Source organism: Panulirus ornatus, chromosome 53, assembly GCF_036320965.1.
Source record: "Panulirus ornatus isolate Po-2019 chromosome 53, ASM3632096v1, whole genome shotgun sequence".
Classification (NCBI taxonomy): domain Eukaryota; kingdom Metazoa; phylum Arthropoda; class Malacostraca; order Decapoda; family Palinuridae; genus Panulirus; species Panulirus ornatus.
The window spans coordinates 6,671,710-6,696,219 of NC_092276.1; the positions used below are offsets into that span (position 1 = coordinate 6,671,710).

The window sequence follows — 24,510 nt, forward strand, 5'->3', positions numbered from 1 at the left end:
AGCAAAAAAAAAATATATATATATATATATATATATTCTCAGTGAATGGAGGTTTGCGGCAGGGGTGTGTGATGTCTCCATGGTTGTTTAATTTGGTTATGGATGGGGTTGTTAGGGAGGTGAATGCAAGAGTTTTGGAAAGAGGGGCAAGTATGAAGTCTGTTGGGGATGAGAGAGCTTAGGAAGTGAGTCAGTTGTTGTTCGCTGATGATACAGCACTGGTGGCTGATTCATGTGAGAAACTGCAGAAGCTGGTGACTGAGTTTGGTAAAGTGTGTGAAAGAAGAAAGTTAAGAGTAAATGTGAATAAGAGCAAGGTTATTAGGTACAGTAGGATTGAGGTTCAAGTCAATTGGGAGGTAAGTTTGTATGGAGAAAAACTGGAGGAAGTAAAGTGTTTTAGATATCTGGGAGTGGATCTGGCAGCGGATGGAACCATGGAAGCGGAAGTGGATCATAGGGTGGGGGAGGGGGCGAAAATCCTGGGAGCCTTGAAGAATGTGTGGAAGTCGAGAACATTATCTCGGAAAGCAAAAATGGGTATGTTTGAAGGAATAGTGGTTCCAACAATGTTGTATGGTTGCGAGGCGTGGGCTATGGATAGAGTTGTGCGCAGGAGGATGGATGTGCTGGAAATGAGATGTTTGAGGACAATGTGTGGTGTGAGGTGGTTTGATCGAGTAAGTAACGTAAGGGTAAGAGAGATGTGTGGAAATAAAAAGAGCGTGGTTGAGAGAGCAGAAGAGGGTGTTTTGAAATGGTTTGGTCACATGGAGAGAATGAGTGAGGAAAGATTGACCAAGAGGATATATGTGTCGGAGGTGGAGGGAACGAGGAGAAGTGGGAGACCAAATTGGAGGTGGAAAGATGGAGTGAAAAAGATTTTGTGATCGGGGCCTGAACATGCAGGAGGGTGAAAGGAGGGCAAGGAATAGAGTGAATTGGATCGATGTGGTATACCGGGGTTGACGTGCTGTCAGTGGATTGAATCAGGGCATGTGAAGCGTCTGGAGTAAACCATGGAAAGCTGTGTAGGTATGTATATTTGCGTGTGTGGACATATGTATATACATATGTATGGGGGTGGGTTGGGCCATTTCTTTCGTGTGTTTCCTTGCGCTACCTCGCAAACGCGGGAGACAGTGATCCAAACCATTTCAAAACACCCTCTTCTGCTCTCTCAACCACGCTCTTTTTATTTCCACACATCTCTCTCACCCTTACGTTACTTACTCGATCAAACCACCTCACACCACACATTGTCCTCAAACATCTCATTTCCAGCACATCCATCCTCCTGCGCACAACTCTATCCATAGCCCACGCCTCGCAACCATACAACATTGTTGGAACCACCATTCCTTCAAACATACCCATTTTTGCTTTCCGAGATAATGTTCTCGACTTCCATACATTCTTCAAGGCTCCCAGGACTTTCGCCCCCTCCCCCACCGTATGATCCACTTCCGCTTCCATGGTTCCATCTGCTGCCAGATCCACTCCCAGATATCTAAAACACTTTACTTCCTCCAGTTTTTCTCCATTCAAACTTACCTCCCAATTGACTTGACCCTCAACCCTACTGTACCTAATTACCTTGCTCTTATTCACATTTACTCTTAACTTTCTTCTTTCACACACTTTACCAAACTCAGTCACCAGCTTCTGCAGTTTCTCACATGAATCAGCCACCAGCACTGTATCATCAGCGAACAACAACTGACTCACTTCCCAAGCTCTCTCATCCCCAACAGACTTCATACTTGCCCCTCTTTCCAAAACTCTTGCATTCACCTCCCTAACAACCCCATCCATAAACAAATTAAACAACCATGGAGACATCACACACCCCTGCCGCAAACCTACATTCACTGAGAACCAATCACTTTCCTCTCTTCCTACACGTACACATGCCTTACATCCTCGATAAAAACTTTTCACTGCTTCTAACAACTTGCCTCCCACAACATATATTCTTAATACCTTCCACAGAGCATCTCTATCAACTCTATCATATGCCTTCTCCAGATCCATAAATGCTGCATACAAATCCATTTGCTTTTCTAAGTATTTCTCACATACATTCTTCAAAGCAAACACCTGATCCACACATCCTCTACCACTTCTGAAACCACACTGCTCTTCCCCAATCTGATGCTCTGTACATGCCTTCACCCTCTCAATCAATACCCTCCCATATAATTTACCAGGAATACTAAACAAACTTATACCTCTGTAATTTGAGCACTCACTCATATCCCCTCTGCCTTTGTACAATGGCACTATGCACGCATTCCGCCAATCCTCAGGCACCTCACCATGAGTCATACATACATTAAATAACCTTACCAACCAGTCAACAATACAGTCACCCCCATTTTTAATAAATTCCACTGCAATACCATCCAGACCTGCTGCCTTGCCGGCTTTCATCCTCCACAAAGCTTTTACTACCTCTTCTCTTTTTACCAAATCGAAATTTCCCTAACCCTCTCACTTTGCACACCACCTCGATCAAAACACCCTATATCTGCCACTCTATCATCAAACACATCTAACAAACCTTCAAAATACTCACTTCATTTCCTTCTCACATCACCACTAATCGTTATCACCTCCCCATTTGCGCCCTTCACTGAAGTTCCCATTTGCTCCCTTGTCTTATGCACTTTATTTACCTCCTTCCAGAACATCTTTTTATTCTCCCTAAAATTTAATGATACTCTCTCACTCCAACTCTCATTTGCCCTTTTTTTCACCTCTTGCACCTTTCTCCTGACCTCCTGTCTCTTTCTTTTATACATCTCCCACTCAATTGCATTTTTTCCCTGCAAAAATCTTCCAAGTGCCTCTCTCTTCTCTTTCACCAATAATCTTACTTCTTCATCCCACCACTCACTACCCTTTCTAATCAACCCACCTCCCACTCTTCTCATGCCACAAGCATCTTTTGTGCAATCCATCACTGATTCCCTAAATACATCCCATTCCTCCCCCACTCCCCTTACTTCCAATGTTCTCACCTTTTTCCATTCTGTACTCAGTCTCTCCTGGTACTTCCTCACACAAGTCTCCTTCCCAAGCTCACTTACTCTCACCACCCTCTTCACCCCAACATTCACTCTTCTTTTCTGAAAACCCATACAAATCTTCACCTTAGCCTCCACAAGATAATGATCAGACATCCCTCCAGTTGCACCTCTCAGCACATTAACATCCAAAAGTCTCTCTTTCGTGCGCCTGTCAATTAACGCGTAATCCAATAACGCTCTCTGGCCATCTCTCCTACTTACATACGTATACTTATGTATATCTCGCTTTTTAAACCAGGTATTCCCAATCACCAGTCCTTTTTCAGCACATAAATCTACAAGCTCTTCAGCATTTCCATTTACAACACTGAACACCCCATGTATACCAATTATTCCCTCAACTGCCACATTACTCACCTTTGGTGAAGGCATGAACAGAGCATCAGATTGGGGAAGAGCAGTGTGGTTTCAGAAGTGGTAGAGGATGTGTGGATCAGGTGTTTGCTTTGAAGAATGTATGTGAGAAATACTTAGAAAAGCAAATGGATTTGTATGTAGCATTTATGGATCTGGAGAAGGCATATGATAGAGTTGATAGAGATGCTCTGTGGAAGGTATTAAGAATATATGGTGTGGGAGGCAAGTTGTTAGAAGCAGTGAAAAGTTTTTATCGAGGATGTAAGGCATGTGTACTTGTAGGAAGAGAGGAAAGTGATTGGTTCTCAGTGAATGTAGGTTTGCGGCAGGGGTGTGTGATGTCTCCATGGTTGTTTAATTTGTTTATGGATGGGGTTGTTAGGGAGGTGAATGCAAGAGTTTTGGAAAGAGGGGCAAGTATGAAGTCTGTTGGGGATGAGAGAGCTTGGGAAGTGAGTCAGTTGTTGTTTGTTGTAGATACAGCGATGGTGGCTGATTCATGTGAGAAACTGCAGAAGCTGGTGACTGATTTGGTAAAGTGTGTGAAAGAAGAAAGTTAAGAGTAAATGAGAATAAGAGCAAGGTAATTAGGTACAGTAGGGTTGAGGGTCAAGTCAATTGGGAGGTAAGTTTGAATGGAGAAAAACTGGAGGAAGTAAAGTGTTTTAGATATCTGGGAGTGGATCTGGCAGCGGATGGAACCATGGAAGCGGAAGTGGATCATAGGGTGGGGGAGGGGGCGAAAATTCTGGGAGCCTTGAAGAATGTGTGGAAGTCGAGAACATTATCTCGGAAAGCAAAAATTTGTATGTTTGAAGGAATAGTGGTTCCAACAATGTTGTATGGTTGTGAGGCGTGGGCTATGGATAGAGTTGTGCGCAGGAGGATGGATGTGCTGGAAATGAGATGTTTGAGGACAATGTGTGGTGTGAGGTGGTTTGATCGAGTAAGTAACGTAAGGGTAAGAGAGATGTGTGGAAATAAAAAGAGCGTGGTTGAGAGAGCAGAAGAGGGTGTTTTGAAATGGTTTGGGCACATGGAGAGAGTGAGTGAGGAAAGATTGACCAAGAGGATATATGTGTCGGAGGTGGAGGGAACGAGGAGAAGAGGGAGACCAAATTGGAGGTGGAAAGATGGAGTGAAAAAGATTTTGTGTGATTGGGGCCTGAACATGCAGGAGGGTGAAAGGAGGGCAAGGAATAGAGTGAATTGGATCGATGTGGTATACCGGAGTTGACATGCTGTCAGTGGATTGAATCAGGGCATGTGAAGCGCCTGGGGTAAACCATGGAAAGCTGTGTAGGTATGTATATTTGCGTGTGTGGACGTATGTATATACATGTGTATGGGGGGGGGGTTGGGCCATTTCTTTCATCTGTTTCCTTGCGCTACCTCGCAAACGCGGGAGACAGCGACAAAGTATAATAAAAAAAATATAATAAATAAATATATATATAGATATATATATATATATTTTTTTTTTTTTTTATAAAAAAAAAAAAAAAAATATATATATATATTCTTTTCTTTCATACTATTCGCCATTTCCCGCATTAGCGAGGTAGCGTTGAGAACAGAGGACTGGGCCCTTGAGGGAATATCCTTACCTGGGCCCCTTCTCTGTTCCCTCTTTTGGAAAATTAAAAAAAAAAAAAAAAAAAGTGAGAGGGGAGGATTTCCAGCCCCCCGCTCCCTCCCCTTTTAGTCGCCTTCTACGACACGCAGGGAATACGTGGGAAGTATTCTTTCTCCCCTATCCCCAGGGATAATATATATATATATATATATTTATATATATATATATATATATATATATATATATATATATATATATATATATATATATATATATATATTTATATTTACTTTTGAATGCTCATTATTGTTTTATAAGTTGTTTGAAGAATGTGCTTGAAAAATACTTGAAGAAACAAGGATTTTTATATCATATTTACGTATTTGGAGAAAGTACATGATAGGATTGATAGAGATATGTTCTGGAAGGTCTTAAGAATATTTAGGATGGGAGGAAAGCAGCTCGAAGTGGTGAGAAGTTTTTATTAGGGTGGAAGGCATGTGTTCAGGTAGGAAGAGAGGAGAGTGAATTATTCCAGCTGAGGGTTGGTCTTTGGAAGGGGTGTATAATATCTAAATGACTGTTTATTTGGGTACTGAGGGAGGTAAATACAAGGGGTCTTGGAAAGGGGTGACTGTGCAGTCTGTAGGGGATAAGGGAGGCCTAGGAAGCAACTCATTTGTTTACTGATGACACAACTCTGGTGAAAAGTGAAAAACTAAAGTTGGTGATGGAGCTTTGGAGAGTGTATGAGAGGAGGAACTGAAGAGTAAATGTGAAGAAAAGCATAGTTATTAGGTTTATCAAGGCAGAGGGACAGGTTAATTGTAATGTCAGTTTGATTGAAGAAAGTGTGGAGGATGTGAAGTGTTTTAGATAAAGATAAATGTTAGTGGACATGGCAGCAAATGAACCATGGAAGCATGTGTTAGTCATAGGGTGGGCAAAGTATCTTAGAGCATTGAGGAATGTGTGAAAAGTATTGTCATTATATGGGAGGGCAAGAATGAGTGTGCTTGAAGGTATAGTAGTCCTATCAGTGGTGAAGTATGGGTTTGTGGCATGGTTTATAGATGAGAATGTGTGGAGGTGGTTAGCTTCATAAGGAATAAAATGTTTAATGACATGTAGTGTGAGGTTGTTTGATAGAGTAAGTAATAAAAGTGCAAGAGAGAGGCATTGTAATGAGAAGTGTGGTTGCAAGAGCTGGAGGTGTGCTGATATGTCTTGGACATATGGAAAGAATGAGTAAGAAGTTGATAAGGAGGTTATCTGTTTTAGAAGTGGAGGGAAAAAGGAGAGGGGGAAACCAAACTGGAGGTGGAAGGATGGAGTGAAAAATATTTTCAGTGGCCGGGGCCTGAACATGCATGAGGATGAAAAGTATGCACATAATAGAGTAAACTGGAATGATTTGTTATATGGAAATTGACGTGCTGTCAGCGAACTGCACCAGGGCATGTTAAGTAGCTGAGATAAACATTAGTAAGGTCTTTGAAGCCTGGTTTTGAATAGGTGACTGTGGCTATAGTTTATTGAACATAGCAACAAGAGAATGGAAATGAGCAAATACAGCCTTTCTTTTGTTAAAATGTAAGTGAAAAAGATTTTCTGTGATTAAATTTCTGGACCAAACCAGCTTTTTAAAGGTTAAGTGTCCAGTTGAAAGCTTTCCAGTTCCATAATTCTGGAATGTAGTTCTGATCAGTATGCTATTTTATAGAAGGAAATTCAAAAGTAGATGATGTCCTACAAGCTGTATCTTGCATAGGTAAGTCACTGGAGAGGTCTAAGTGGTTTTTATTGTTAGATCTGCATGATTCTCACTTTTCTCCAGTCAGTTACAAATGTATATTTTTTTGATGTAATGGCAGTATAACTTGTTTTACTTCTTTGTTTTGATTGCTGTCTTATATCATGCAAGATTTAAATGTAGAAAATGCAGGACATAGAAAATAGCAGACAATGGAGTCAGCACAAATGAAAACTGTAGCTGCTAAGACTAGACATTGGCATCAGGAACTAATGGAATGGCATGAAATTTTAAGAAGCTTTGTAAGTGGGCTGCAGAAGTTGGTTGAAATTGTATTTATACTTATCAGTATATTCATTTGTATTTGAAGATGTTGGAAATTTTGGATACTATATATTTTTGGATAGAAAATGCTGGGTAATAAAGGTTTTTCTGTATTTTGCAAAATATTTTTGAATATGTTGTATAATTTTGTATGGGCTATTGTTTTGAGAGATCGAAATTGCAGTCATTGAACATACATTGCTGATTTGAATTTGCCTTTTTCTTGTGTATGTTTAGAAATTGCAGCAAAATGTTTGAGAAACTTTGGTATATATTTCTCAACAGCCCTGGTGAACTACATGCGTATGCATGCTGATCCTGACTACGTACCTCCTCCCTCAGCTGTCATGGTCCTCACTGCTGCTAACTTTTCCAAAACTGTAAAGTCCAAAGATCTCATCCTTGTAGAATTTTATGCTCCCTGGTGTCGACATTGCAAAGCTGTAAGTAATTTTTAATGCTAATGAAATTAATGGGAAACATTGACAACATTAGATAATGGAATTTAGGACAGTCTTTCATCCCGCTGGAATTGCATGGGGATTAGAATCTGTAATCTGATTAACTTAGCTCCTTGTGTGTGGCTTTTATCACTATTAGTGTTTATGTAATTGTAGCTACTACTAAGATTTAATGCATTTGTTGGAGAAATGCTTTGTCTTCATTGGTTATTTTTGTTTTTCATCTGATTTCTGTTTTTGATGCGATAATTTTGGTGAAAGCTTCATGAATCTGTGCTGGCATGAGTTTGAACTTGTTGTCCAGAGGTAGAAAAAATTAAGGAGGCCTCCCATGGGTTCATAGAGACATGGGCACATTATGAGAAATATTGAACTAAGTACATGAAAAACTGAAATTTACTCTCATTTTATAGATTGGCAACTTTTTTGTCGATGACCACATATATACATGCTCAGAATTTTTTTCTAGTGGTAAGAAAGCCACTGTATAAAAAAGTGTGTAGTCTTGACTATAATTGTGATGGTTATGTGTTTTTCCACTCCATGTTACTTTTACGTCTGTACTTGGTATTTTATTAGTTTTCCATTCATTGTCAACTTCATTCTACTTCTGTGTTCCCTGCATGTTGTAGAAGGTGACTAAAAGGGGCGGGAGCAGGGGCTGGAAATCCCATCTTCTTGTATTTATATTTCTAAAAGATGGAACATGAGGAGCCAAGCATGGAGTGCTCATCCTCCTCAAAGGTTCAGGCTGGGGTGTTGAAATGTGTGTGCATATAATGAAGATGAAGAAAGAGGAGAGATATGAAAGAAATCTGGATGTTCTGGCTCTGAGTGAAACAAAGTTCAAAGGTAAAGGGGAAGAATGGTTTGGAAATGTCTTTGGAGTAAAGTCAGGGATTAATGATGGGACAAGAGCTAAGGAAGGAGTAGAGCTACTCCTGAAGCAGGTGTGAGAGTGTGAGGAAGTAGATTCTAGATTGATGTGGGTAAAAAGGAAAGTCTTTGGCGACAGAAGGGTGACTATATTTGTCCTTATGCACCTGATCATGAGAAGAAAAATCATGAGGCAAGTGTTTTGGGAGCAGCTCCGTGAGTGTGTCAGCAGTTTTGATGTAAGAGACCAGGAGTTAGTCTTGGAAGGTTTGAATTCAAAGCTAAGTAATGTGGAAGTTAAGGGTATAATTGAGGAGCGTTGGGTATTGAGTATTATGAATGGAAATGGTGAACAGCTTGTGGAGCCAAATGCTGAAAAAAGGAATACCTGGTCTGAAATGAGGGACATACACAAGTGTAGGAGAGAAGGTCATTGGTCATTAATGGATTGCTTATTAATTGATAGGCATAGCATGTGAAAATGATACTTTTGTATGTGTGATAGTGCTGAAAGGGGTACCTGATGGGATGTCTCAGTACTACTATCTGCTGGAGTCGAAAGTGAAGGTTTGTAGAGGTTTTTGGAAAAGTAGAAACAATGTCAGGGAGAAGAGAGTGGTGAGAGTAAGTGATCTTGAGAAAGAAACTGTGTGAAGAAATACCAGGAAAGATTGAGTTTAGAATGGCAAAAAGAGAGAGTATGTGAAGTGAGGGGAGCCTGTAAAGAATGGGAGCTATTTAGGGGAACAGTGCCAGCATGTGCAAGAGATGCATATAGCTTGTGAATGTTGGGACTTGGGGATATTAGAAAGAGTAGTAAGTGGTTGGATGAAGAAGTACAGCTGATAGTGATAGAGAAAAGGGAGACATTTGGGTGCTATGTACAGGGAAGGTATGCAAATGACTGATGGGATGTATAGGAGAAAGTTGCAAGGGTTGAAAGAGAGAGCAAATGAGAGTTCAGGTGAATGAGTATCAGTAAACTTAGGCAGAATAAGATGTTTGGAAGGTTGATAATATGCAAAAAACAAAAAAAAACAAATAGGAACATCAGTGAAGGGGCAAAAGGGGAAGTGGCAACAGGTACTGATGAAGTGATGAAGAGATGACATGAGTATTTTGAAGGACAATCAAATGTGTTTGATGATATGGTGGCAGATGCAGACCTAGTGTTTGGGTCCGGTTGGTATATGAAGTGAGAGTTGTGGAGAGTAGTTTGGTGAAGAGAAAAGGGGTGTTGAAAGCCTTATGTAGGATGAGATGTGGCAAGTTGTCTGGATTGGATGGTATTGCATTTGAATTTATCAAGAAGTGGATGACTGTGTTATTGTTTGGTTAGTTAAGATTTTTAGTGTTTTTGAATCATGGTGAGGTCTTAGGATTGGTGGAATGAATGTATAGTGCCATTGTATAAAGGTAAGGGGGGTAAGATGAGTGTGGTAAGTTATATGGGAAGGTAGTGATTGAGAGGGTTAAGACATGTACAGAGCATCAGATTGGGTTAGAAGTGATTTAGGATGTGTAGATCAAGTATTTGCTTTGAACAATGTGTGTGTGGCATTTATGGATCTTGAGAAAGCATATGATAGAGTTGTCTTGCAGAAAGTCCTAAGAATATACAGTATGGGAAGAATGCTGTTAGAATCAGTGAGAAGTTTTTATCAAGCATGTCAGGCATGTGTATGAGTAAGAAGAGAGGAGAGTGAATGGTTCCAAATGAATGTTGGTCAGCAGCAGGAATGTGAGATGTCACCATGTTTGTTTGTGGATGGGATGGTGAGGGAGGTAAATGCAAGAGTTTTGGAAAGAGGGGTGAGCATGCAGTCTGTAGGGAATGAGAGGACCTGGGAAGTAAGTCAGTTGTTGTTTGCTGATACAGCACTGGTGCCAGACGAAAGTGACAAAATACAGTTTGGAGTGGTGTGTAAAAGGAGGGAGTTGAGAGTAAATGTGAATGAAAGGAAGGTTACTAGGATTAGCAGAGTTGTGACAGGTTAGTTAGGGTGTGTTTGAATGGAAAAAAGTGGAAGTGAAGTGTTTTAGATACCGGGAGTGGACATTGCAGTGAATGGAACCATGGAAGCAGAAGTGGTTTAGGGGGTGAAGCTTCTAGTAGCACTGATGAATGAGTGGAGAGATCATTATTTAGTAGAGCAAAAATGAGTATTGTAGTCCCAACACTACGATATGGATGCAAGGTGTTGGCTCTGAATAAGACCGTAGGGTGGAGAGTAAGTATGTTGGAAATGAAATGTTCGAGAACAATATGCATTGTGATGTAGTTTAAGAAATGAAAGGGCAAGAGGAAGGTGAGATAATATTAATTGTGTGGTTGAGAGAGCTGAAGAGGGTGTGCTGAAATGGTTTGAACATAGAAGGGGAATGAATAAGGAAAGGTTGACAAAGAGAATGTAGATGTCAGAAGTAGAGGGAACAAGAACAGGGAGATCAAATTGAAGGTGCAAGGAAGGAGTGAAAAAGATTTTGTGATTGGGGCCTGAACATGCAGGAGGTTGATTGCTTTCATTGGATTGAACCAGGGTGTATGAAGCATCCAGGGTAAACCATGGAAAGGTTTGTGGGCCTTGGTTGTGGATAGGGAGCTTGGTTACAGTACATTACACATGACAGGTAGAGAATAGATGTGAGCAGCTGTGGCCTTTCTTTGTATGTAAGAGCAATCAAGTATGAAAAAATAAAAATAAAAATGATTTTTCTCATACTTGTTTAACGTCTCTTATGTCATTGAGGTGGTAACAGAAACATATAAAGAAAAGGCCTATTCTGTAGCTGTTGTGTGTAATGCATCAAAAGCCATAACTCATAACCAAGCTCTACAGACCTTTGTGTGGTTTCCCATGGATGATCCGTATTCCTTGGTTTAGTCCAGTGATAGCATATTGCTCTCTTCATACAATATTGCAACAAAGTTGCTCTTTTGTGTGCATGCCTTTCACTTCCTGTATGTTCAGGCCCCAAACACAAAATCTCATTCTCTCCATCCTTCTATATCCAACTCATTGTCCCCTTTCTCTTTGTCCCTTCTACTTCTGATACATTTTTTTTTTCAAACTCTTGTCACTCATTCTCTTCATATGTCCAGAACAAGTCAGGACACCCTTTTCAGCTCTCTCAATCATACTCTTTTTACCAACTCTTTCTTACTCTATCATTAAGTACTCGATCATCCCTCCACTTGCCATGTATTATCCTCAAACACTTCATTTATAACAGTCACTCTCTTCTGGTGCACTCTCAGACATAGCCCATGCCTCTCATCCGTACAACACCATTAGGATTACTGTACCTTTAAACATACCCATTTTTACCACCCCATATAGCTACCTTCTTAACCCACATTCCTTAATGCTCTTAGAACCTTTTGTTCCCTCACCCACCCTATGAATTGCCTCTGCTTCCATGGTTCCATTTCTGACATGCCCACTCCTAGGTATCTAAAACACTTTTCCACTTCCAAGATTTCTCTATTCAAATTTATGCATCAACTAACTTGTCTTTGCACTGGTTAACCTGAATAACCTTGCTTTTATTCACATTTACTCCTCCTTTCTCCTTTTGCATGGACTCCACTTGTTTGAAGTTGCACCATGAGTGAAAAGTCATCTGAGGTTAGGCAGTCTCACTGGGAGTTGTCTTGTCAAATAACATCTTACTCCAAGGGAGTCTTACATTTTCCCTGTTACTGGAAGTAGTGCAGCCTTATGATGTAGTATCCTTTACAGATTTCCTGGATAATACTAGGACTCGAGCATAGAAATTGGTCATAGGATAATTATAAATAGATATAAAAAGAGAGGATTTCAGCTCTTGGAAGTAGGGTAAGTTGGCTTCATGGCAGGGAATTACCCAGAGTTGTACAAAGTTGGAGATAGTATTTTGAAGGCAGCCACTGACCAGGGGGGTATATTACTGGTACTACTTACTTTGGTATCGGGTGGGTTAGTGATGGCTGAGTAGTGTGCCAGTGCTTCATTAGTTGTCAAGTTGCATTTCTTGTCCAGGTATCTGTCTTTTCTTTCTGCCTCACCCACACATGGACTGCTGGTATTCTGTCTACAAACATACAATCTGTCCTTGCTACACATAACATTTGACATTACTTAACTCACACAGCTCATTCTTGATAACTAGATTTTCCTGTGGTGAACAGTTTGTGCTAGCTATGTTTCGAGAACATTATCTCGGAAAGCAAAAATGGGTATGTTTGAAGGAATAGTGGTTCCAACAATGTTGTATGGTTGCGAGGCGTGGACTATGGATAGAGTTGTGCGCAGGAGGATGGATGTGCTGGAAATGAGATGTTTGAGGACAATGTGTGGTGTGAGGTGGTTTGATCGAGTAAGTAACGTAAGGGTAAGAGAGATGTGTGGAAATAAAAAGAGCGTGGTTGAGAGAGCAGAAGAGGGTGTTTTGAAATGGTTTGGGCACATGGAGAGAATGAGTGAGGAAAGATTGACCAAGAGGATATATGTGTCGGAGGTGGAGGGAACAAGGAGAAGTGGGAGACCAAATTGGAGGTGGAAAGATGGAGTGAAAAAGATTTTGTGTGATTGGGGCCTGAACATGCAGGAGGGTGAAAGGAGGGCAAGGAATAGAGTGAATTGGATCGATGTGGTATACCGCGGTTGACGTGCTGTCAGTGGATTGAATCAGGGCATGTGAAGCGTCTGGGGTAAACCATGGAAAGCTGTGTAGGTATGTATATTTGCGTGTGTGGACGTATGTATATACACGTGTATGGGGGTGGGTTGGGCCATTTCTTTCGTCTGTTTCCTTGCGCTACCTCGCAAACGCGGGAGACCGGCAAAAAAAAAAAATGTTTCTTGGCAAAATGGCTGGAGCAATAGACAGAAATAGTAGATAGCATAAAACAGGGGCCTTAAGTAGAAACATTAAGTAGAAGTATTAGGAACATTAGGTGAAAGCATTAGGTAGTTGTAATAGGTTGATACTTTAGTCAGGAACATTAGGTAGACATTAAGTAGAACTAGTTGGTAGGAACATTAAGCAGGAGCCTCTGAAAATTGCACTAGCATTGCCCTTTGCTAGTAATCTGTTAAGAATGAAGCACTAAAGGCTTAGAAGCAGCAGTGGAGTTCACCAGTTATGGAGAATCTTTTGCCGTGGTCACCCCTTTGAGGGAGTTCCCAGAGGGTTCGAACATCAGAGATACAGATACAAGGAATTTTTTGGGGGGAAATAAGAAATATAAAAGTAAAGCTTAAGACCTTAGAGAATTTTTTATGCCAAGAGGCACAAATTCCACTCCTGTAGCTGAAAAGAGAGCAGAGATGATAGATTTGAGGAGTAGGCATCTTGAAACAATTTTGTTTCTGGGAGATCATGTAAGTAAACTGGCAGATGACTCAGGCCACTGGATTGAAAAAAGTCAGGTCACTGAACAATGCTGGTAGAGGTAGGGGAGGCCCTAGTTCTTTCAGTTGGTCAAAGGGGCTTCTGGAAAGGTTCAGTCCTCTTCAATGAGTATTAACCTGGCTCAGTTTGGGAGTCATTATTTCTTTTTCATCTTTTAAGCAAACCTGATTAAAATTTCGTTGTAGATTCCAATTATGATTTCAAAGGAGTGTTTACCTATCCATATCAATGATGCCAGTTCCTCCCGGGAATTCTCTCAAGGGGGTGGTCACGGCAAGAGAATCTCCATGACTGGTGAAGCACCATTGCTGCTGCTTATCCTTTAGCACCTAACCATTAGGAAGTCACTGGCAGAGGGCAACTGTAGTGCAGTTTTTCTAGATGCTCCAGTCTATTGTTCTTTCTGACTACTACTACCCATGTGTCTACCAGTGTGTTTATTTCATCCAATAATTAATTGTTACGTATTGTCAGGTGTTTGTGTATAGTGTCATGTATTGTGTGTGAGATGGGGAAAATGAGCTGCTTAATGGACTGATAACCAGCAACTCTTGTGTAAGTGAGGCAAAAAGAAAAAGCAGCAACCAGGCCAGGGATGGGAATGATAGTCACTGAAGTGCTGGCTTTGTGCACCACCATTGATACCAAAATCAACATCAAGGTGGTGGTACCTTCTTAGTTGGTGACTGAGTGGTATCTGCTGAGAGGATTTAGCTGTTCTTACTTCCTTAATAGTGTAATTCAAAGCAGTTATCTTACGTTTTCTAGTGTGACTTTTAGACATGGCCTATGTGGTTTGCTGTCCAGTGTTCATCGTCTTTCCCAGTTTTATAGATATTACTGTTCTACACCCGTAAACTGCCTGTTTTTGTTTCCTTTCTGTTAACTAGACTGCATAACAACTGGCATGCAGATGTCATATGATTACACTGTAGCCATTTGTAGCTCGTGTGCCATGGTGGTCTGTTTTTCCATGCCCTGCTAAGCTATGGAACTTTGTACATTCATGTCTTTCCTAAGATCTATGACCTATCCAATTTTAAAAGTTGATATGGCCTCCATTTCCATTTTTTTTTAAAAACACATATTTTGTTTATCTCCACTCTTTTCTATGTTCTGTTTAAGGCCTGGACTCAACAAGGACTTGTTTGTGATCAGATCACGTGACTTTGAGAAAAAGTGAATCAACATCACTGGCTGTATTAGTAAGCTGTTGTTGGCAGCAGGATCATGATTAGGGGAAGTGGGGGTAACTGAAATGAATGAAATAGTTTTAGGAAGTTGTTAGTCAATTGGCAGTTGCGTGTTTAGTTTTGGACTTCATTCATGCATGAGGTTGAAAGTAATTTTAGTTTATTCCCCAAGGAGATTAAATGCTAGGCATTGCATTGTTAGATAAAACTACACAAAAAAAATTCATTTATGAAAATTAAATGCTAAGGCTGCTGGCGAATTTTAAGGCGTAAGGTGGCATAAGCTTCTGGATCTTTTTTTTATTAGAAAAAGATCCAGAAGGTATTGGAGCTTTTACAGGAATGAGTTAGGTCAAGATTGAAAGAATGAATATGATAAAAAAATATCATGGACTAGATTTTTTGATATTGGGTCAATGTATTTATTGCAATATTTGTAAACTCGGTCAGTTATATATAGAAAATGACCAGTAATGCATTAATAATATCCTTTTTATTGATATTACAGCTTGAGCCAGAATATGAAGGTGCAGCACAGGACCTTCAAACAGAAAACATCCCTTTGGCAAAAGTTGATGCAACAGAGGAGAAAGAAGTTGCTGATGAATATGGAATTCATGGATATCCAACTTTGTTGGTATGTATTTTGATCATAAATCAAGAAGTCTTCAAACATAAATAAGGAAAGTGCATAGTTAGTGTATCATGTGTGTCTATTTTTCATCATTTGGAAATATGCTTATGTAAGTATACATAGATAAGTGTTTGAGAATCATTGGGTGGTAATAGATTTTGTTAATTGACAGATGTACAAAGGAAAGGTTGTTGGTTGTAAATATGCTTGAGAGGGGAAGCATATGAATTATCTTATTTTTTGGTGAAGGTGAGAATGAAAATTGATGATGTGTTAGAAAATGACAAGTAAAAGAAGTGGCAAAAGTGTGATTTATTATTTTTGTCACAATGGGAAAGTTCTAAAAGTTTATGAAATTACATCAGTCAATCACAGTGTCATGAGGGTCAGATGGTTACAGAAAACACTGCCTTAACTTTTGCTAGAAACACCTTCACTTGCCTCATTTTTGTCAACTTTCAATGTTGGAAGAGTTTGTGTCCATAAAAGCAGTCTCCACATGATCTCTAATACAGATAATCATTGTTGAGTAATTCAGGATCATTTGCCAAAATCTTGCCAAAATTTACTTGGTTTCCTTTGTAGAAATCTTCTACAAATGTGTTGTCATTGGCATTGCTAGAGGATAATAGATTGTTTGGAGAAATTATAACTTGCTGCCATAAAAACAGTAGCACTTGCTATGTGGGCAACGTTGAGGTAGAGGTATGAAACTCAGTTCTTCACTTTCTGTTTAGATAAGTTGCTTGGCTTTAGTAGATATTGATCTAGAAGAGTATAGGAGTTAAACTGGTCCATTCATCTTGTGACAAACCTTGTAGCAGTACTGCCATTGTCACTTTACCAATTAATGCTTCTCAGATGAAATTTGTCTCAGTGATTATCCATAGATGCCACTAGTAGCATACTTTTAGCTGGAAGAAATATGCATCTGTCATCCACAGTATGTCAGAGAAGGTTTATTTTTTGTTTTTCCTTTTTTTTTTGCCTCTGTCTCCCGCGTTTGCGAGGTAGCGCAAGGAAACAGACGAAAGAAAATGGCCCAACCCACCCCCATACACAATGTACACACACACACGCCCACACACGCAAATATACATACCTATACATCCCAATGTACACATATATATACACACACAGACATACATATATACCCGTGCACACAATTCACACTGTCTGCCCCTATTCATTCCCATCGCCACCTCGCCACACATGGAATACCATCCCCCTCCCCCCCTCATGTGTGCGAGGTAGCACTAGGAAAAGACAACAAAGGCCCCATTCGTTCACACTCAGTCTCCAGCTGTCACGCAATAATGCCCGAAACCACAGCTCCCTTTCCACATCCAGGCCCCACACAACTTTCCATGGTTTACCCCAGACGCTTCACATGCCCTGATTCAATCCACTGACAGCACGTCAACCCCGGTATACCACATCGATCCAATTCACTCTATTCCTTGCCCGCCTTTCACCCTCCTGCATGTTCAGGCCCCGATCACACAAAATCTTTTTCACTCCGTCTTTCCACCTCCAATTTGGTCTCCCACTTCTCCTCGTTCCCTCCACCTCCGACACATATATCCTCTTGGTCAATCTTTCCTCACTCATTCTCTCCATGTGCCCAAACCATTTCAAAACACCCTCTTCTGCTCTCTCAACCAGGCTCTTTTTATTTCCACACATCTCTCTTACCCTTACATTACTTACTCGATCAAACCACCTCACACCACACATTGTCCTCAAACATCTCATTTCCAGCACATCCACCCACCTTGCGCTACCTCGCAAACGCGGGAGACAGCGGCAAAAAAAAAAAAAAAAAAAACCTACCAGTCAATAATACAGTCACCCCCTTTTTTAATAAATTCCAATGCAATGCCATCCAAACCTGCTGCCTTGCCGGCTTTCTTCTTCCGCAAAGCTTTTACTACCTCTTCTCTGTTTACCAAATCATTTTCCCTAACCCTCTCACTTTGCACACCACCTCGACCAAAACACCCTATATCTGCCACTCTATCATCAAATACATTCAACAAACCTTCAAAATACTCACTCCATCTCCTTCTCACATCACCACTACTTGTTATCACCTCCCCATTTGCGCCCTTCACTGAAGTTCCCATTTGCTCCATTGTCTTACGCACTTTATTTACCTCTTTCCAGAACATCTTTTTATTCTCCCTAAAATTTAATGATACTCTCTCACCCCAACTCTCATTTGCCCTCTTTTTCACCTCTTGCACCTTTCTCTTGACCTCCTGTCTCTTTCTTTTATACATCTCCCACTCAATTGCATTTTTTCCCTGCAAAAATCTTCCAAGTGCCTCTCTCTTCTCTTTCACCAATAATCTTACTTCTTCATCCCACCACTCACTACCCTTTCTAATCAACCCACCTCCCACTCTTCTCATGCCACAAGCATCTTTTGTGCAATCCATCACTGATTCCCTAAATACATCCCATTCCTCCCCCACTCCCCTTACTTCCAATGTTCTCACCTTTTTCCATTCTGTACTCAGTCTCTCCTGGTACTTCCTCACACAAGTCTCCTTCCCAAGCTCACTTACTCTCACCACCCTCTTCACCCCAACATTCACTCTTCTTTTCTGAAAACCCATACAAATCTTCACCTTAGCCTCCACAAGATAATGATCAGACATCCCTCCAGTTGCACCTCTCAGCACATTAACATCCAAAAGTCTCTCTTTCGTGTGCCTGTCAATTAACACGTAATCCAATAACGCTCTCTGGCCATCTCTCCTACTTACATACGTATACTTATGTATATCTCGCTTTTTAAACCAGGTATTCCCAATCACCAGTCCTTTTTCAGCACATAAATCTACAAGCTCTTCAGCATTTCCATTTACAACACTGAACACCCCATGTATACCAATTATTCCCTCAACTGCCACATTACTCACCTTTGGTGAAGGCATGTACAGAGCATCAGATTGGGGAAGAGCAGTGTGGTTTCAGAAGTGGTAGAGGATGTGTGGATCAGGTGTTTGCTTTGAAGAATGTATGTGAGAAATACTTAGAAAAGCAAATGGATTTGTATGTAGCATTTATGGATCTGGAGAAGGCATATGATAGAGTTGATAGAGATGCTCTGTGGAAGGTATTAAGAATATATGGTGTGGGAGGCAAGTTGTTAGAAGCAGTGAAAAGTTTTTATCGAGGATGTAAGGCATGTGTACTTGTAGGAAGAGAGGAAAGTGATTGGTTCTCAGTGAATGTAGGTTTGCGGCAGGGGTGTGTGATGTCTCCATGGTTGTTTAATTTGTTTATGGATGGGGTTGTTAGGGAGGTGAATGCAAGAGTTTTGGAAAGAGGGGCAAGTATGAAGTCTGTTGGGGATGAGAGAGCTTGGGAAGTGAGTCAGTTGTTGTTTGTTGTAGATACAGCGCTGGTGGCTGATTCATGTGAGAAACTGCAGAAGCTGGTGACTGAGTTTGGTAAAGTGTGTGAAAGAAGAAAGTTAAGAGTAAATGAGAATAAGAGCAAGGTAATTAGGTACAGTAGGGTTGAGGGTCAAGTCAATTGGGAGGTAAGTTTGAATGGAGAAAAACTGGAGGAAGTAAAGTGTTTTAGATATCTGAGAGTGGATCTGGCAGCGGATGGAACCATGGAAGCGGAAGTGGATCATAGGGTGGGGGAGGGGGCGAAAATCCTGGGAGCCTTGAAGAATGTGTGGAAGTCGAGAACATTATCTCGGAAAGCAAAAATGGGTATGTTTGAAGGAATAGTGGTTCCAACAATGTTGTATGGTTGCGAGGCATGGGTTATGGATAGAGTTGTGCGCAGGAGGATGGATGTGCTGGAAATGAGATGTTTGAGGACAATGTGTGGTGTGAGGTAGTTTGATCGAGTAAGTAACATAAGGGTAAGAGAGATGTGTGGAAATAAAAAGAGCGTGGTTGAGAGAGCAGAAGAGGGTGTTTTGAAATGGTTTGGGCACATGGAGAGAGTGAGAGAGGAAAGATTGACCAAGAGGATATATGTGTCGGAGGTGGAGGGAACGAGGAGAAGTGGGAGACCAAATTGGAAGTTGAAAGATGGAGTGAAAAAGATTTTGTGTGATCGGGGCCTGAACATGCAGGAGGGTGAAAGGAGGGCAAGGAATAGAGTGAATTGGATCGATGTGGTATACCGGGGTTGACGTGCTGTCAGTGGATTGAATCAGGGCATGTGGAGCATCTGGGGTAAACCATGGAAAGCTGTGTAGGTATGTATATTTGCATGTGTGGACGTGTGTATATACATGTGTATGGGGGTGGGTTGGGCCATTTCTTTCGTCTGTTTCCTTGCGCTACCTCGCAGACGCGGGTGACAGCGACAAAGCAAAAAATATATATATATAGGGGATAGGGAAAGAATACTTCCCACGTATTCCCTGCGTGTCGTAGAAGGCGACTAAAAGGGGAGGGAGCGGGTGGCTGGAAATCCTCCCCTCTCTTTTTTTTTTTTTTTTTTTAATTTTCCAAAAGACGGAACAGAGAAGGGGGCCAGGTGAGGATTTTCCCTCTAAGGCCCAGTCCTCTGTTCTTAACGCTACCTCGCAAACGCGGGAAATGGCGAATAGTATGAAAAAAAAAATATATATATATATATATATATATATATATATATATATATATATATATATATATATATATATATATATATATATCTTTCTTTTTCTTTTAAACTATCCGCCATTTCCTGCATTAGCGAGGTAGCGTTAAGAACAGAGGACTGGGCCTTTGTGGAATATCCTCACCTGGCCCCCCTCTGTTCCTGCGTGTCGTAGAAGGCGACGAAAAGGGGAGGGAGCGGGGGGCTAGAAATCCTCCCCTCTTGTTTTTTTTTAATTTTCCAAAAGAAGGAACAGAGAATTGGGCCAGGTGAGGGTATTCCCTCAAAGGCCCACTCCTCTGTTCTTAACGCTACCTCGCTAATGCGGGAAATGGCGAATAGTTTGAAAGAAGAAAAGAAAGATATATATATATATATATATATATATATATAAATATATATATTTTTTTTTTTTTTTTTTTTTTTTTTTTTTTATACTTTGTCGCTGTCTCCCGCGTTTGCGAGGTAGCGCAAGGAAACAGACGAAAGAAATGGCCCAACCCCCCCCCCCCATACACATGTACATACACACGTCCAGACACGCAAATATACATACCTACACAGCTTTCCATGGTTTACCCCAGACGCTTCACATGCCTTGCTTCAATCCACTGACAGCACGTCAACCCCTGTATACCACATGACTCCAATTCACTCTATTTCTTGCCCTCCTTTCACCCTCCTGCATGTTCAGGCCCCGATCACACAAAATCTTTTTCACTCCATCTTTCCACCTCCAATTTGGTCTCCCTCTTCTCCTCGTTCCCTCCACCTCCGACACATATATCCTCTTGGTCAATCTCTCCTCACTCATTCTCTCCATGTGCCCAAACCATTTCAAAACACCCTCTTCTGCTCTCTCAACCACGCTCTTTTTATTTCCACACATCTCTCTCACCCTTACGTTACTTACTCGATCAAACCACCTCACACCACACATTGTCCTCAAACATCTCATTTCCAGCACATCCATCCTCCTGCGCACATCTCTATCCATAGCCCACGCCTCGCAACCATACAACATTGTTGGAACCACTATTCCCTCAAACATACCCATTTTTGCTTTCCGAGATAATGTTCTCGACTTCCACACATTTTTCAAGGCTCCCAAAATTTTCGCCCCCTCCCCCACCCTATGATCCACTTCCGCTTCCATGGTTCCATCCGCTGACAGATCCACTCCCAAATATCTAAAACACTTCACTTCCTCCAGTTTTTCTCCATTCAAACTCACCTCCCAATTATATATATATATATATATATATATATATATATATTTTTTTTTTTTTTCATACTATTCGCTATTTCCCGCGATAGCGAGGTAGCGTTAAGAACAGAGGACTGGGCCTTTGAGGGAATATCCTCACCTGGACCTCTTCTCTGTTCCTTCTTTTGGAAAATTAAAAAAAAAAAAAAAAAAAAACGAGAGGGGAGAATTTCCAGCCCCCCGCTCCCTTCCCTTTTAGTCGCCTTCTACGACACGCAGGGAATACGTGGGAGGTATTCTTTCTCCCCTATCCCCAGGGAAATATATATATACATATATATATATATATATATATATATATATATATATATATATCTTCACCTTAGCCTCCACAAATTAATGATCAGACATCCCTCCAGTTGCACCTCTCAGCACATTAACATCCAAAAGTCTCTCTTTCGCGCGCCTGTCAATTAACACGTAATCCAATAACGCTCTCTGGCCATCTCTCCTACTTACATAAGTATACTTATGTATATCTCGCTTTTTAAACTAGGTATTCCCAATCATCAGTCCTTTTTCAGCACATAAATCTACAAGCTCTTCACCATTTCTATTTAAAACACTGAACTCCCCATGTATACCAATTATTCCCTCAACTGCCACATTACTCACCTTTGCATTCAAATCACCCAACACTATAACCCGGTCTTGTGCATCAAAACCACTAACACACTCATTCAGCTGCTCCCAAAACACTTGCCTCTCATGATCTTTCTTCTCATGCCCAGGTGCATATGCACCAATAATCACCCATCTCTCTCTATCAACTTTCAGTTTTACCCATATTAATCGAGAATTTACTTTCTTACATTCTATCACATACTTCCACAACTCCTGTTTCAGGAGTAGTGCTACTCCTTCCCTTGCTCTTGTCCTCTCACTAACCCCTGACTTTACTCCCAAGACATTCCCAAACCACTCTTCCCCTTTACCCTTGAGCTTCGTTTCACTCAAAGCCAAAACATCCAGGTTCCTTTCCTCAAACATACTACCTATCTCTCCTTTTTTCACATCTTGGTTACATCCACACACATTTAGGCACCCCAATCTGAGCCTTCGAGGAGGATGAGCACTCCCCGCGTGACTCCTTCTTCTGTTTCCCATTTTAGAAAGTTAAAAAAATACAAGGAGGGGAGGATTTCTGGCCCCCCGCTCCCGTCCCCTCTAGTCGCTTTTTACGACACGCGAGGAATGCGTGGGAAGTATTCTTTCACCCCTATCCCCAGGGATAATATTCATATATATATACACATACACACACACACGCACATATACACACACACACACATACATATATATACATGTGAAAAATGTAAGAAACAATTTAGATCATTATCTTGTGGAGGCTAAGGTGAAGATTTGTATGGGTTTTCAGAAAAGAAGAGTGAATGTTGGGGTGAAGAGGGTGGTGAGAGTAAGTGAGCTTGGGAAGGAGACTTGTGTGAGGAAGTACCAGGAGAGACTGAGTACAGAATGGAAAAAGGTGAGAACAATGGAAATAAGGGGAGTGGGGGAGGAATGGGATGTATTTAGGGAATCAGTGATGGATTGCGCAAAAGATGCTTGTGGCATGAGAAGAGTGGGAGGTGGGTTGATTAGAAAGGGTAGTGAGTGGTGGGATGAAGAAGTAAGAGTATTAGTGAAAGAGAAGAGAGAGGCATTTGGATGATTTTTGCAGGGAAAAAATGAAATTGAGTGGGAGACGTATAAAAGAAAGAGACAGGAGGTCAAGAGAAAGGTGCAAGAGGTGAAAAAAAGGGCTAATGAGAGTTGGGGTGAGAGAGTATCATTAAATTTTAGGGAGAATAAAAAGATGTTCTGGAAGGAGGTAAATAAAGTGCGTAAGACAAGGGAGCAAATGGGAACTTCAGTGAAGGGCGCAAATGGGGAGGTGATAACAAGTAGTGGTGATGTGAGAAGGAGATGGAGTGAGTATTTTGAAGGTTTGTTGAATGTGTTTGATGATAGAGTGGCAGATATAGGGTGTTTTGGTCGAGGTGGTGTGCAAAGAGTGAGGGTTAGGGAAAATGAGTTGGTAAACAGAGAAGAGGTAGTAAAAGCTTTGCGGAAGATGAAAGCCGGCAAGGCAGCAGGTTTGGATGGTATTGCAGTAGAATTTATTAAAAAAGGGGGTGACTGTATTGTTGACTGGTTGGTAAGGTTATTTAATGTATGTATGACTCATGGTGAGGTGCCTGAGGATTGGCAGAATGCGTGCATAGTGCCATTGTACAAAGGCAAAGGGGATAAGAGTGAGTGCTCAAATTACAGAGGTATAAGTTTGTTGAGTATTCCTGTTAAATTATATGGGAGGGTATTGATTGACAGGGTGAAGGCATGTACAGAGCATCAGATTGGGGAAGAGCAGTGTGGTTTCAGAAGTGGTAGAGGATGTGTGGATCAGGTGTTTGCTTTGAAGAATGTATGTGAGAAATACTTAGAAAAGCAAATGGATTTGTATGTAGCATTTATGGATCTGGAGAAGGCATATGATAGAGTTGATAGAGATGCTCTGTGGAAGGTATTAAGAATATATGGTGTGGGAGGCAAGTTGTTAGAAGCAGTGAAAAGTTTTTATCGAGGATGTAAGGCATGTGTACGTGTAGGAAGAGAGGAAAGTGATTGGTTCTCAGTGAATGTAGGTTTGCGGCAGGGGTGTGTGATGTCTCCATGGTTGTTTAGTTTGTTTATGGATGGGGTTGTTAGGGAGGTGAATGCAAGAGTTTTGGAAAGAGGGGCAAGTATGAAGTCTGTTGGGGATGAGAGAGCTTGGGAAGTGAGTCAGTTGTTGTTCGCTGATGATACAGCGCTGGTGGCTGATTCATGTGAGAAACTGCAGAAGCTGGTGACTGAGTTTGGTAAAGTGTGTGAAAGAAGAAAGTTAAGAGTAAATGTGAATAAGAGCAAGGTTATTAGGTACAGTAGGGTTGAGGGTCAATTCAATTGGGAGGTGAGTT

General features: G+C 41.0%; 1 protein-coding gene across 1 annotated transcript in view; it reads left to right on the forward strand.

Moving 5' to 3' along the window:
* LOC139765204 (protein disulfide-isomerase A4-like) overlaps positions 1-24,510 on the forward strand; it is a 94,096-nt gene that overhangs the window by 20,795 nt on the left and 48,791 nt on the right. The window contains exons 4-5 of the mRNA XM_071692506.1: positions 7,388-7,545; positions 15,538-15,666. Of these exons, the coding sequence (XP_071548607.1) occupies positions 7,388-7,545; positions 15,538-15,666 (287 nt within the window). The remainder of the gene's footprint in view (positions 1-7,387; positions 7,546-15,537; positions 15,667-24,510) is intronic.